Here is a 15,952-nt window from a genome sequence, read left to right as displayed (position 1 = left end):
CCTGTTGGCCTTTGTTCCTGTATTTGAATGGAATGTGAACTGGAAGTGTCAAGACTTCCATAAATATGAAGCTTCAGGTTTTGAAGAATGCTTTTATATATATATATATATATATATATATATATATATATAATACACACAAATATAGCTGTATATTTGTATTGCTGTTAATTGCAACATAAGAAATTATGGAAATTATGGAGTTCGCCTTTAATTTATCTATTACATTATATTCAGATCCAAATAAGCCCAGCATAATGTACTTATAGGCTAGAATGTAAAGAGAACTTAGCATTTGATACTAACTTCTGCATCTGCAAACCACAATATAGTCACTGTATGATTTATTTTCAGGGCTGCCAGAATAGAGGGGTTGGAGACAATAGCTATCGGGCATAAAAGACTGCTTTACATTGTTCATTCTATCATGATCTGCATGATGTTCAATCTTATCACAGTGCCTGGAGATGAATGTTAGCTTACACTTGTGCTTAGATTGCTGGCACTACCTGAGCAATGATGAATGGAATCTCTCCATCTCTCTACGTATCTGCAAATAGAGATTTGTAACTGTTGTAAAATGTTCAACTTTGCCCATGAGACTGTTTGAATACTCTCTACTGATCTCACACTGATGCGAACCAGGCATCTGCTATATCAGTATTTCTTCAACTGTTACATGTTTGCAACCCCTGCAGCGATCCATGGTAACCCCGCACTCTCAACAGGTTAAGGTCTCGACTGGTGCTGCCGATTATAGTCCATAGTCATTTTGATTTGCCATATTGATATGAATTTAATTTTGGTTTGTTTGGAATGTCTTATTATTAAAACAAAAATAACAAAAAAGTTGAATTAGACCTGTACCACCTGGACTCACCTCCAGCAAACCCAGGATGGGCACCCCCATTCTAAACAATCTGCCATGGCTCACACCCCCAGAAAGGGCATCTCCTGGTTAAGAACCCCCTGTGCTATATGAGGAAATAATAAAATGTCCAGTTTGGCCAAGCATTGAAGCTGAGGTTTTTAAGCTTGTGTGTGTGTCTGCATATGTGTCCTAGTCTGTATGTAGCTAATTGGAATTTATAAATGAATTTCGGGAATAGAGAACTCCCATTTAGCTCTCTCGCTTCCACTCAATAAAGTATAAATACCCTGTCCTTATCACATGCTCCCTGCGTTCATCGTTTTGCATCCCACCACCACCCCTGTCACCGCCTCCGTTCCTTGGCTCATTCCCCATACACAGAGGGATGGGGATTGATGGTCTGCGTCCGGTGACTGTCATTCCCTCAGCCAAGTGACTTCAGCCAAACCTCTTTTACGTTTAAACATCACACCACATTACAACCTCATGCACATCCATCCAACCATCCATCCATCCATGTTCAAAACCGCTTATCCTGGTGAGGGTCACGGGGAAGCCGGAGCCGATCCCAGCAGGCATAGGGCACAAGGCAGGAATACACCCAGGATGGGACGCCAGTCTCCTCATGCACATCGGTGTTGTAAAACTACTGAATTAAAGTTTAGTACTTGTGTACCTTTCAGAGGAATGCTTGCTTTACCTCATGTACTCTCCACTGTGTTAAAATAAAATCTCCCATCGCTATTGATTCATTAAGCAATGTTGGAAGGAACAAGGAACTGTAATCAGAAGATGTTCCCTTGTGAAAGTCTGGGCTGTACTTTTGTTCAGGTGAGTCTGCTGCTGTGTGCCAAAATGGCTGGCTTTCTACAGTGCTTCTCGGAAAGACCTGGCTCAAGGTTTGCATTCAGAAGTTTCTTCACGCATGCAAAGACACATGTACTGTATTAAAATAAACATTGGCAAACATTGTGGAATTGTACAGTTTCCCCCATAACCTCCCCTTGCCTGTAGTGTACAGATCAGCCTGCTGTCTCAGTGTCTGCATGGTGCAACTGGCTGAGCCACCAGATGCTATTGCTTGCTTTGTGTTGTCTTTCAGTTTTGTACTTGCATGTTGGCTCGTTTGTCTCCTTTATTTCCGATCTTTTCAGAGGGCTGCCTTCAGAGAGCTTGGGAGGAGCAGCAAGTAATAATATCAATGTGAAAAATGTAAGCACACTGCGATCATCTTCAGCCATGCAGATTGCAGAACATGCTCTTTGTTGACACTAAATTGTTAAACAGCAAAAAGACAGCATTGGGATTGAGAGCCATTCCACTCATTTAGGGTTCAGCAGGGTTTTGATCAAAGACCAAATTCCTGATGTATTCCAATGCCTTCAATAATTAGGCTCACAACTAAAAACTCCTTTGTGGTCTATTATTATAATTACATAATTTCTTAGCAGACTTATTATTTTTGTCATTTAGCTGACACTCTTATCCAGGGCGACTTACATTTGTACCCATTTATACAGCTGGGCATTTTACTGGAGCAATCTAAATGAAGCACCTTGCTCAAGGGTACAACAGTGTCCCCCCAGGATTGAACCCACAGCCCTCTGCACCAGAAACCAAAGCTACTACGTAGGTCTAACACTTATTGTCTTTGGCTGATTCTCATTGACTGATAAAATGCAGACTCAAAACACTGATAGACCGGATTGACTACAGTGCACTTTTTTAAATAATGAAGCAATTGTTTTAGTGATCCACTATCACCCAATATACAATCATGACATAATATGTTGACATTTAAATATTTGTTGATGATTTAAAAAGGTAAAATTACCATGCATTTCTCAGATTTTAATTGTATCAGTTATTCTTATGGATCATTTTTTCAAACTGGCACTATTAAATTAGAAAAAAGTGTTAACTGCTGTCATTGAGTCTAGAGCACTAATCTAATCAAAGCACAATTCACATTCAATGAAGAAATCACTTATGGTAATTTTTAACAAGGACAATGCTAAGGAATGTTCACCACATGTACAAAACTATTAATCAAAACTGAGGTCATCCCAACTGATAATGTTTGTAAGTAAATAATGTAAATAATTACTGTTTTGGCAACTAAATGTTGCTTTCTCATGCAATTAACAATGCAATGGTTTAATTTCAGTTCCAGGGTTATTAATATTGTTCCTTGTTTTATTCTGTTCACCCTGCTGTGCTGAAATGTACAAAGAATACCAGCATCATTTAATAATAACATATCTTACTAGAAGTGTTAAACCTCTAGTGATGACAATCAATTAGTTCTAGATCTGCCTAAACATTATTCTGTTTCAGATCAATTGTCCCTGTGGCAAATATTTGTATTTATTTATTTTGCTGACCTCCAGATTCAAGGTGACATACACTCCAATGCAAAATGCATTTTAAATGTGTAGATAAGTTTAATGTTACATAGTGTGGAATGGTTTGTCACAGCAATGCATTAAGTGATACAGTGAGATAATTACAGTAAAAAAATACAGTATAGCAGAGTGATCATACACAGAGACATGGAGCAATAGTAAAAATAGCAAAATGGAATCTATTGTGCCTTAATAGTAAACACTTATGTTACCAAAGTCAAGTACTCTACCTATTTCTGTCAATCTCAGAGATAAATGGTCTGTATTTTAACAAACACTGCATCTTGTCATATTTTGCTGTACAAAGTCAAAAAAGCTTGCAGCATGATTCTGTGCCTTAGATTGAGCATTGTGCAATGTTGATCCAGCAAACACTGCCATTAGGCCCCCAGAAGCCTGGTTAACTGTTTAGTTCAAGGTGGATATGTCTTTGTGGATATGTCCCCAAGTGAAGGGAAACCTGTATAGTATTATAAATAAAGTATTATAAATTCCAAATTGCAATCAATGTATAATATTTCAGGTATAATATAATGCTATCCTCTCTGGAAGCAGATGCAATTTGAAATATTCCTTTCAGAAAAGCATTATAGAGCAGGCAATATAGGTATTCTCATGCTTACTAATCTACAATTCTTGAATGTGGTACATTTTGGAATAGGGTTCAGTGGATCCATCTTGTAATTTACACAGATGTTGGATTTTCAGCTCCTCTTCCTTTAGTAATGAAATGTACTCCAAGTCCTCTTTTGCTTTATTTTGTCTATGGATATGTGTATTGGGAAATAACTGTTCCATGTTTGTGTATTTATTGAGAAATCTTGGGAAAAAACTGAGATCATGTCAATTAACTCCCTTACACAACCATTTGAGAAATTTGTTTGAAGAACATGAACATGAAGAAAAACAAACAAACAAAAAATAAGGTAAATAAAGTATATACTGCCTATTCCTTATTTCACAGGCTATTATTGGCAAGCTGTTTTTACTGTTTTTCACAATACATTTCACTTGTCAGTGCAACATCAGTGCTTTTGTAAAATAGCTACTACAATAAAATTTGATTAACAGAATGCAATTTCCCATAGGTATATTCACAGATTAATATATGAATTGAATATTCCTGCCCAAACATGTTATTGGAACAATATTATAGCTCTAATGCAATGAAAATAATAACTAGATGTAGGAAAATAAGTAGTTTTTGTTTGTTGGAGTGTACACATATTAATATTTAATTGCTGTTAATGAGATGCCAAATGTAAAACTGCATACACTTTTCTTTTCAGGTGTCTTTTCCACAGATTTAACTAAAATCTTTTGTTTTTCCAGATTTAGTAAATACTTAAGGCATTGCCCCACATTTATAAATACTTAATTAATCTGTTTAGAAAAATAAGTATTTATTGTTTGACTAAATAGTTCGCTAAATCTTAAAAATGGGCCTTGCAAACTAAACATTTAACTTTGAAATAAATATTCAACTTAAATCCGAGTCACAAAATAAACATATAGCTTTTACATAAATAAATCAAAATAGTAAATCTCAATCTAAATCTAAATATTAAATCTAAATCTTAAAACTGGACTTTTCAAAATAAATGTATAGCTAACATGCAAAGGTTACATTTAGATTTAGATTTGGATGTAACATAGATTTAACATTTAGATTTAATATTTAGATATAACATTGAGATATAGATGTAACATTGAGATATAGATGTAACATATCGATTTCGATTTAACATTTCGATTTCGATATAACATTTCGATTTAAACTAAACATTTATTTAAAAACCTATATCTATTTATTGTGTGATTTAAGTTAAATACTTATTAATAAGTACGCTTAATGTTTAGTTCGCAAAGACCATATTTAGGATTTAGCTAAATATTTAGTCAAAAGATAAATATTTATTTTTCAAAACAGGGATTTCAAATTTATTTTAGTATTTATTAAAAAAAATGAAATATTTATAAACGTGATTTAAGTTAAATCTGTGGAAAAACACACTCACAAAAAAGTGAGTGCTGTTTTACATTTGGCGCGCTATAGCTGTTAATGTAGGTGATGTGCCTTGATAGTCCCATAATGAATGGTATATCCAGGAGAATGTGCTGGGAACTTCCCCCTCCCTGCCATTCTCACAGTGTCCATTAATGTGTGCCAGGGCTCTTGGGAAATCAAGACCAAACTTATTTTTTGGCTCAGCCCACTGTTGCTATCTATAAAAGGGTCATCTGGGGAAGAGTAAGTCAGTAGTAACTTGTGTTCCTCTCACCGTCAGCCGCCATGAACCTCCTCCTGTGCTCATTGCTGCTGCTGGGATGTCTCGGTAAAAGACAACATTTTCTTTCTAAAATGTGTACTTACTTCATTCTGATCATGTATTTATTCATGTCATGTTTTAGCAGCAATGCAGAACACTGTGAGTGTGTGTTATTCATTATTATTATTATTATTATTATTATTATTATTATTATTATTATTATCTCCTCCTACTGGAACTACCAAGTCAGCTCGCAGCAAATGATTTTAAGCTCCTACACACACGTCAATTTTACACAGGACATTAACTTCACTGCTGAAGATGAATATATACTTAATTTATTTGTATCAAATATCCATGTCAGTAGTATGTGAAGATGCATATATTTCTTCTGTATATGGTATGCATTTGTGTGTTTCAGTTTGATTTATTCATCCATCCGTCAGTTCTTGCTGTGGGATTGAATTTACCAGTGATTATTATTTGCAGCTTCTGTGTTGGGACATGCATCTGAACGCTTTTGTGTTGTGTCTGACATCGAGAAGAAGAAATGTGATGATGTGAATAAAGTGGTCCCTGCCTTGCTCTGTGTAAAGAGAGATTCGGTCAAAAGCTGCTTAGAGGCAATAAAGGTAATATTGTTTTGTGTGATTCATTGTCAATACTCAATACTTTTTCCCAGTCATAATTGCTTTTTTTTTTTTAATACCATGGATATTGTGATTGTTACAAATCAATGGAAGTTTACTGTTTCGCGTGATAAAGGCTCATTGGTTTATTTATACCTTCAATACTACCTTTTTATTATTTTATTTTCTTCATGATCAATAGATTTTTAAAAGCTATGTCTGAGAAGGAAAATTATATTTTTAATAGATTTTTGCACCTGATTTCTCTCTAAACAATCTTGTGGTGAATTAGCAGTCTTGGAATGAATTGTGTAAATCTTTGACCTGGGTCATTTAGCACCAAAAATAGGTGGCAGACGTTGATACTTACAGAAAGTGTCCGTCTCAAACTCCCCAGCCATGCTGCTGAAGATGACTCTTTGAGATCCTTAAAGTAATGGAAAGCTCTGTGGCAGAGACTGTGGGAGAGAATAACCAATAGCATTCAAACAAGGGAAATTGGGCTGCTCTTGTCTTCACCCTTTCTTATGCTTTTCTCGTGCCTTTAATCTCCTGTAGAATGGAGACGCTGATTCAATCACTCTGGATGGTGGTGATATATATGAAGCTGGTCTTAAAAACTACGATCTCCACCCAATCATAGCGGAGGACTACGGTGTCGGTATGAGAAACAACACACTGTGTCATTCAAAGGCTTGACATTCCAGTTGGGCATTGATTAGATATATGCTGTTTAGTTAGGGCATGTATTGATTATATCCCCCAAATCCTTCCAGGAAAATGCATTGTATAGTGTTGTGACTGGTGTAAGGAAAAATTATCACAGCTTAGCTGACAGCTATTTTAATAATTTTATTCCATCTAATCAATTAAAAAACACACACTGTGAATCTAAGTACTGTGGCTGATTCAGAAATCTGCAGGCATTTTGTAAAAAATCACTGCGGCAATGCAACCCAAACTCTGTATTCAACTGTGCAACACAACAGCTAATAATAATAATCCTCTGCCACAATGTGTGTCTTACCTGTTTACTTCACAGAATCAGACACTTGTTACTACGCCGTTGCGTTGGTGAAGAAAGGCAGTGGTTTCACTTTCAAGCAACTGGCAGGCAAGAAGTCCTGCCACACAGGCCTGGGCAAGTCCGCTGGGTGGAACATTCCCATTGGCACCCTGGTGTCTGAAGGTTTTATTCAATGGGAAGGAATTGAGAATGAGCCCCTGGAGAAAGGTAAAGACAATAAGGATATAAATAATTTTCCCCTCACTTATTTCAAATCCCGTTTTGTCCCTTGTTAGATTTGCACCAAGGGTTCAAAATGACCTTTGGATCAGGATCATGCTTTTAATATAAATAAATCCATGTTTTAAATTTGTATTGTGACTTTAGTACATTCGATCAGATAAATAAAAGAATGACACAGCATCTATTGATGACTGTAAAACCATATTGAGATGTGTTTAAATTGAATATATTTGAGAAACCCCTTACAGTTGTATTTATTGTTCTGCTCCATTGCAGCTGTGGCCAGGTTCTTTTCTGGAAGTTGTGTCCCTGGAGCAAAAACCCCGGAACTGTGCAGCCAATGCCAGGGAGACTGCAGCCGCTCCCATAAGGAACCCTACTACGATTATTCTGGCGCTTTCCAGTAAGTCACACAGCATTGCAGTGCTCACAACAAGAACTGTTTATTGATACATATCACAGTGTGAACCATTTCATTACATGTGTTAATTGGCCCTTCATTCTCAAGCCAATATCTTTCCTCTGTTCAGGTGTCTGAAAGACGGAAAAGGAGATGTCGCCTTTGTGAAGCACCTCACAGTACCAGGTGACCGTAGAAAGTCAGAACATTGTTCTGGTTTCTGTATTAAATAATTCACAGTTTTTGCTTGTCAATTTGTTGGCATTGCAAAAGTCATGATGTATTTTGTATTTTGTGTTGTTAGTGGCAGAACAAGCTGACTATGAACTGCTCTGCAGAGATGGGAGCAGAAAACCCATTAGTGATTACAAATCCTGTCATCTGGCGAGAGTGCCAGCACATGCAGTTGTCAGCCGAAAAGATCCTGTGTTGGCCGAAAAAATTTGGCATACCCTGGAGGAAGCCCAGGTAAAGTAACAGGTCACTTCAGCCATTTTCCACTGGCACATCCTACCTGACCCTTAACCAAGCTAGACAAGCTGGCCTGGCATGGCTTTGGTGTTTTTCCCGGGTTTGTAATGTATTTTATTAACAACTTCTGTTAACTCCTCCCCCGGCCTGGTTCACGGTCAGCCAGAAAACATTGCAAGTGGGTAGCGTGCCACACCGCGCCAGCCTGGTTCTGGGTTGGGTCAGATATTCCAGTGGAAAAGACGTGTCACTATGTAACACAGAAACAGGTCCTGGTGCGACACGAGATATCAACGTTTGTTACAGTTGAACACGAGGCTAAAAACATGTTGATACATATAAATGGATGTGTGATCAAGTGTCTGAATGGACACAACCAGGTCCTTTTGTAAATTCACTCTCTTCACATTACAGGAGAAGTTCAGTCTGTTCAAGTCCGATAAATATGGAGGAAAGGACCTGATGTTCAAAGACTCCACAAAGAAGCTGATCCGCATTCCTGAGATCAGCGACTCCTTCCTGTACCTTGGTGCAGAATACATGAAGATCGTGCGATCACTGCAGAAGGGTGAGTGAGCTGAAATAGAATGAGGAGAAAACCCGGGAGAGACAGAGAGAGAGAGAGAGAGAGAGAGAGAGAGAGAGACTGCCTTGTTATTAGCTGTGGCTTTAAGGAACAAGAGACAAACAAGTAGAATATTAATCAGGAGCGTTGAGTTACTACCAAATTCAACACGTCTTATTGCCCATATTTTAATAGTTTTTCTTGTCCATTGCAATTCAGCGGCAAGTTCCAGCCGCCCCCAAGAGAAGGTGACATGGTGTGCCGTGGGCCACGCGGAGGAAAGAATGTGTGACGCTTGGAGCTCTAACACCCTAGATGAAAGAGGCGATGCTAGAATTGCATGTGTCACTGGGGAATCAGTTGATGAATGTCTGAGGAAGATCATGGTGAGTGAAACATGGATGCAGAAGAGGGGAGTACACTGAGAGGACCACTATCTAATAATATATGATTAAAGGAAGATCAGGAACATTTCTGTAGATTGACAAGGAGGAAGACATACAAAGCAGTTCTGAATTAAGGAAACAACTGAACCTCAAAATGTACAGTTTGGTACATATTTTTATTAAACTATATGATAAAGTAAAGGATGCTTTATTCAGATACACAATTTCTGCTCTGTTGTATGTCATTCAAAGACCCACAGAGGTTAGATGCACCCCATGGTTGATAACTGCCTCCCTCTTCTCTCTCAGCGGGAAGAAGCAGATGCTATCGCCGTAGATGGAGGGCAGGTATTTTCTGCAGGGAAGTGTGGCCTGGTGCCAGCCATGGCAGAGCAGTATGACAAAGGTAAGATGGGTGTCTATCCTGGACCCACAAGTTTTCCTGTATAGGAATGTCAACCTGTCTATCTATCTATCTATCTCTATATGTATGTGTGTGTGTGTGTGTGTGTTTTGTGCTATAATTATATACAGCATGGTAAAAGCATAGAATTTGTTTTGTTTTGTTGCTGTTTTCATTTTCATGTAAACTTGTCCAAAAGACTGCCAAGTAGCACTCCTCAAATTGAACTATTATTTCTCTCTCTGTCTTCACAGATAAGTGCACTTCACAAGGAGAGACAGGTAGTGTTGATTCACATGCTAACAGTTTTGGAATGGACATTATTATATTAATGTGTGACATTAATGTACACTGAGAATATCAGTATGAGGTAACAGAGAGCCTGAATTAATGTGTACTGCTGTGGGAGTGACTACAGCATGTATCCAGCAGTCTAACACTGGACCTGAGATTGAGCACAGAAAAACTGAACAAGATTAGAGCAAATAATTTGTGTTCGTGTTTAGAATTTAATTTGAAGTAAGCAAGAAACATCTCAACTCAATAGCTTTAAGAAAATATACATAATGTTCATTTATTTTTTAAGTGTCATTATAGCTTCAGTGTAAATGTGTAATTAGTTGTTGTTCTTTTCTGATGTTCCTGCTTCACTACACACTTTGACACTTAGAGTTGGGCTCCTATTACGCTGTGGCTGTTGTGAAGGGCTCGGGAATCACCTGGGAGACACTGAGAGGAAAGAAATCCTGCCACACGGGATTGGGTCGTACTGCAGGGTGGAATATCCCCATGGGTATTATTCTGCACGAAAACAAAGACATCAAAAACTGCAACTTTTGTAAGTACCACACTGTGTAACCATTGGAGAAAACATGAATTTAGTATCTGAACACAGCACACTAAAATGTCTCAGTGAATTAGGCTATTGGTTTGACTACAGTTGAGAGCGTTTCAGTATAAGCCAATGTTTATATCAAAATGCTTCCAATTGTAGTTCTATGGCTGTAGAATTGCTCTGTGTTATTATATGTTTTTACATGCAATACATGTTACATTCCAAAGTAGGATTGTGCACAAGTAAATGTATGGTTTTTCAAATGGTGCAAATAGATTGCAAATTTTGAAAAGCATTGAAATACACTGCATCAGACAGAATGCAATGGAATTTGAAATGAATACAATGACCTTTGGATGGGTGTCTTTTATTTTTTCTAAACAGCACAATTCTTCCCTAAGAGCTGTGCTCCAGGAGCTGATAAATCCTCCCATCTATGTGATCTGTGTGTTGGCAGTATGTCGAAGATTGTTAGAGATGAATCCAAATGTGATGCCAGTTCTAGTGAGCTATATTATGGATATGCTGGAGCATTCAGGTAGGAATGCTTTAATTCCCTGTATATGGAGACCTCAACATACATGTCCCCTGTAAGAGCATTTTAATCCAGGGAAATGTCATGCAATAATACAGACAAGAACAGGTCAATGTATGCGTACACCTTTTTAGTGAGAATACAGTATAGCAAGTACTGGAACAGATCACAACTTGCTACTCCATTCCATGATCTTGTTTCCCTTATTTCTTATTCTCAGGTGCTTGGCAGAAGGAAAGGGTGATGTAGCATTTGTGAAACACACAATTGTGCAAGAGAATACTGATGGTAAGTGTCTCTGTCTTGTCTCTCCCAGTGTGCCAGCAGATGCATGTTTCTCTCCAACCCCAGCTAGTTTTGTTCAATAGATTAAACACAATTGGCTAGATTCTGCTGGTGTTGGGTAGGCATCTGTATAATACCTTGGCTCTGCTGTACACACCCTGAACTCAACTCAAGCAGATAATCCTGTGCCAACATGGGGGGCTATTAGTAGTTATTCAAGTTGATTAATGATTGGTTGTTCAAATTGGAAAAGAATAAAAAGAAACAGATAGTCTAACATTTCACTTTGTGGATGACACATGTAGGTTGACTTTACCAGTGTTATTCTAGCTGATTCTTCGTGTCATAATGTTGCACCTTTTCCTCATGCTCTCAAGGACATAACACCGCATCCTGGGCCTCAAAGCTGGTTGGGTCCGACTACAAGCTGGTGTGTCCCAGTAAACCCACATCATCTGTCGATGTAAGCCAGTATAAAGAATGCCACTTGGCTAAAGTGCCCTCACATGCTGTCATGACTCGTCCAGAAGCCCGGAAGAAGGTTGTCAAGATTCTGAAAGAGCTGCAGGTATGATGGGCCCAAATTATTAATTATATGAAATGAATGTTAAATCGGAGAACAATCATGGTAGCTGGTACATAAATTACTTAATGCTTAAAATATGTATATAGTAAATCAGAATGTTTATTTTTGTCATGCATTTATATTAATTTGACTGACTTGTATTGAAATATTTAATAATGCATTGTAGAAGATCTTTTATCTAAGATCTTTATCTTTTTTGATATTTTTAAGTGGCCTGAAATAATCCTGTTTAATGTTTTTGTAAACTTATTCAAATGTGAGAATATCATGAATCAAACATCAAATATCTATTGATCTTTGCAGTCAGGTTTGATATAGTTTTGAGCATTACTATATTGCATAGTCATTACTTGAGATTTCATAAACGTTGTCATTGCATATTAAGCAGACTAAGCATTTCCCACACTCCCCCTCTTTTTAAACAGCCAACATCTGGAACCACTTTCAAAGAGTATTTCAATGAGTTTAAGCCAAAAGACCTAGACAAAACCAACCTCCTGTTTAAGGACTCCACTCAGTGTCTGCAAGAAGTTCCTGAGACTAAAACCTTCAAAGACTTCCTTGGGAAATACTACTATGACTCTGTGACAGGGCTCGGCACCTGTGGACAATCAGGTCAGTAAAAGTTAAGGGAGGTTTGAGGGCACAGTTCTCAAAAGGAATAGGGAACCTTTTTTCCCTGTCTGGCTGAGCCTTATTTTCTTGTCCATTTTCCCCCAGATCTTGTGAAAGCCTGCACTTTCCACACCTGCCAGAGACTGGACTGAATCCATTGTTACCTGAACTGAGGAGTGCCTTTCAAATATCCATCCCTGGGCACATGCTACCAATCCCCACTGAATTAGTGAAGGAAGATGGGTTTTGATTGAAACATTTCCCAACAAATCAAGAAATAAAGTGTTTTCCAACTCAAAACTTGTGACCGTGATTTTTGTTGTGTGTGTATATTTTATAGTTAACCAGTGTTCAGTTATTTTCGTAAAATTTCAAAATACGCTTCAGAAACTCAGTACAAACATAGATGACACTGTTTTACAAGATGCTTATGGAGTATTCAGGTCAGCTTCAGAGCATCCACATCTAGAGAGTCCCTTTACAGTATTGCTAGTTAAGATGGAGCTCTTAAAGTTATTTTCCATATTGTGTGCATGTCTAAATGGAAACAAAATCCTATTCATTTTAATTTCAAATTCCTCATTGGTAAATGTAATTGTTTTGGCAGTATTATTGATGCAAGTTACAAGGTGTTTGGTTATAATAATTTGCACTGCATGTTATTGCCCTTTTTTAAGTAGGGAAATGAACTGTGCTCAGTTGTGTAGTTAACCCTTGCTAGTGGTGGCACCATGCTATGGGAGGGAGGCAGAGAAAAACTGACAGAAGAGATATGAAAGAAAACGCAGAGAGAGAGGAGAGGGGAAGAGGACAGCGCTTACAGAGAGAGGGAGAAAGGGAGTGCAGGGAGGGCGCGGAAGGGTGCCATCTGCTGTCTAATTCACGTAGCTTGCATTCATTGCAGGAAGAACACACAGAGTCTCTCTCACACACACACACTCACACCTGATTACAGCGCAGGTGAGCCACTCTGTATAGAGAACCCAGGCAGGTGTGACAGTGACAGGGTGACTAGAGGTAAGCCAGTTTAAGTACTGTTATGCCACTGGCCAGTCACTTAAAATACATGACAGCAATGGAAAAAGCCTACTCAGAACATATAGTTTTACTTTATCATTTAGTAAATCAAATAGATAGGTACTTACAAGTACTGTGAATTTGCTTGTAAAATGATTCTCTCCTTGACTGCTCACTGTTATATAACAACATTGTCAATCACTCAAAAACATTACTGAATTAAGTGTACCTATCATACAATAGGCACTAAAGATTTTTTTATTGGTCAGGGGATAGTTTTGACACCCACACTAAAGCTTGATGCAAAGAGGCTGACCCCTTCATTCATTTATTTGGAACAATGTAGACTGCACCTGTATTATCATAGTGTATGTCATGCTTCAAGGCATTTATTAAATACAAATATCACACCTGTAAACACAGCTGTAGTCTTGTATTCATCCTTACCAGTGTCGTGTATGTTATTCGGGGATCTACTGCATTTGGATGTTTTCAAAGCACTGACAATTGCAGGAGCACTGGCCTCAGTTGCCCCCTCAAATAGTGACAGATGCTCCCTGCTCAGCCCTCAATCACTGCGTGTGCAGCTGGCTAGAAATCCACTACAAGCTGGTACCACTCTTTCTCTGGCCATCAACTTTGAAACATTTACCCAGCCTGTCCTAAAACCTACACAGACATGAGTTAAAAGTGTACCATGTGACTAACATTACTTAGAGTGGTTTAATATTGCATGTGTGGATCACATGTGTGGATCACTGATTACAAAACCAAAAGGAAAATAGTATGTACAAATCTGACTGTGAATTAAGTAAATATTTAAATAATTGAAAAAGAGGATATGTACAGTACTGTGCTTAGGCAGGTATGAAAAAATGCTGTAAAGTAAGAATGCTTTAAAAAATAGACATGTTAATAGATTATATGTATCAATTAACAAAATCCAAAGTGAGTGAACAGAAGAAAAATCAAAACGGCATAAATTCTTCTAGGTACACTTGCACAAAGTCAGGGATCTTGTAGGCATATAGTCAGGTCTATAATTAAACAATTATACCAAACAGGTGCTAATGATCATCAATTCAATATGTAGGTTGAAACACAATCATTAACTGAAACAGAAACAGCTGTGTAGGAGGAATAAAACTGGGTGAGGATCAGCCAAACTCAGCAACAAGGTGAGGTTGCTGAAGACAGTTTATTGTCAAAAGTCATACACCATGGAAAGACTGAGCACAGCAACAAGACACAAGGTAGTTATACTGCATCAGCAAGGTCTCTCCCAGGCAGACATTTCAAGGCAGACAGGGGTTTCCAGATGTGCTGTCCAAGCTCTTTTGAAGAAGCACAAAGAAACGGGCAACGTTGAGGACTGTAGAGGCAGTGTTCGGCCAAGGAAACTTACTGCAGCAGATGAAAGACACATCATGCTTACTTCCCTTCCCAACAGGAAGATGTCCAGCAGTGCCATCGGCTCAGAAATGGCAGAAAACAGTAGGACCCTGGTACACCCATCTACTGTCCGGAGAAGTCTGGTCAGAAGTGGCCTTCATGGAAGACTTGCAGCCAAAAAGCCATACCTCCAACGTGGCAACAAGGCCAAGCGACTCAACTATGCATGAAAACACAAGAACTGGGGTTCAGAAAATGGCAGCAGGTGCTCTGGACTGATGAGTCAAAATGTAAAATATTTGGCTGTAGCAGAAGGCAATTGTTCGCCGAAGGGCTGGAGAGCAGTACACGAATGAATGTCTGCAGGCAACAGTGAAGCATGGTGGAAGTTCCTTGCAAGTTTGGGGCTGCATTTCTGCAAATGGAGTTGGGGATTTGGAATTAATGGAATTAATGGTCTCCTCAATGCTGAGAAGTACAGGCAGATACTTATCCATCATGCAATACCATCAGGGAGGCATCTGATGGGCCCCAAATTTATTCTGCAACATGACAAAGACCCCAAACATAAAGCAACAGTCATTAAGAACTATCTTCAGCGTAAAGAAGAACAAGGAGTCCTGGAAGTGATGGTATGGCCCCCACAGAGCCCTGATCTCAACATCAGCAAGAGGTCAATAACGGAGGAAGTGAAACAGATAAAGGGCAAAAATTGAAGTATCTTGGAAAATGAAAAAGATGTGGCAAATGTTCTAAATGAATATTTCACAGAGGTTTTCACAAAAGAAAAAATTGATAACATGCCACAGGTTAACAACCAGTCCAGTCAAACCCTAAGAGAGATCAGGATAAATGAGGAGGAGGTACTAAAGGGACTAGCAGAATTAAAAACAAACAAATCACCTGGGCCAGATGGTATATTTCCAACAGTACTTAAAGAAATGAGGGAAATTATTTATAGGCCACTAACTCAAATATTCCAAATGACACTTAGAACAGGGGATGTGCCAACTGACTGGAAGACGGCAAATGTCATAC

At 38.4% G+C, this 15,952-nt stretch overlaps 1 protein-coding gene across 1 annotated transcript in view; it reads left to right on the top strand.

The window, feature by feature from the left end:
- Nucleotides 1-5,512: 5,512 nt before the first annotated feature.
- tfa (transferrin-a) overlaps nt 5,513-15,952 on the top strand; it is a 30,023-nt gene continuing 19,583 nt past the window's right edge. The window contains exons 1-17 of the mRNA XM_066710236.1: nt 5,513-5,612; nt 6,036-6,178; nt 6,734-6,836; nt 7,218-7,409; nt 7,701-7,827; nt 7,955-8,010; nt 8,129-8,292; nt 8,710-8,863; nt 9,080-9,246; nt 9,556-9,652; nt 9,904-9,930; nt 10,320-10,487; nt 10,869-11,022; nt 11,240-11,307; nt 11,682-11,872; nt 12,316-12,505; nt 12,611-12,654. Coding sequence (XP_066566333.1) covers nt 5,570-5,612; nt 6,036-6,178; nt 6,734-6,836; nt 7,218-7,409; nt 7,701-7,827; nt 7,955-8,010; nt 8,129-8,292; nt 8,710-8,863; nt 9,080-9,246; nt 9,556-9,652; nt 9,904-9,930; nt 10,320-10,487; nt 10,869-11,022; nt 11,240-11,307; nt 11,682-11,872; nt 12,316-12,505; nt 12,611-12,654 — 2,088 coding nt within the window. The 5' untranslated portion in view covers nt 5,513-5,569. The remainder of the gene's footprint in view (nt 5,613-6,035; nt 6,179-6,733; nt 6,837-7,217; nt 7,410-7,700; nt 7,828-7,954; nt 8,011-8,128; nt 8,293-8,709; nt 8,864-9,079; nt 9,247-9,555; nt 9,653-9,903; nt 9,931-10,319; nt 10,488-10,868; nt 11,023-11,239; nt 11,308-11,681; nt 11,873-12,315; nt 12,506-12,610; nt 12,655-15,952) is intronic.

Source organism: Amia ocellicauda, chromosome 7 (genome assembly GCF_036373705.1).
Source record: "Amia ocellicauda isolate fAmiCal2 chromosome 7, fAmiCal2.hap1, whole genome shotgun sequence".
Lineage (NCBI taxonomy): Eukaryota > Metazoa > Chordata > Actinopteri > Amiiformes > Amiidae > Amia > Amia ocellicauda.
This window is presented reverse-complemented; position numbering and strand designations above follow the sequence as displayed.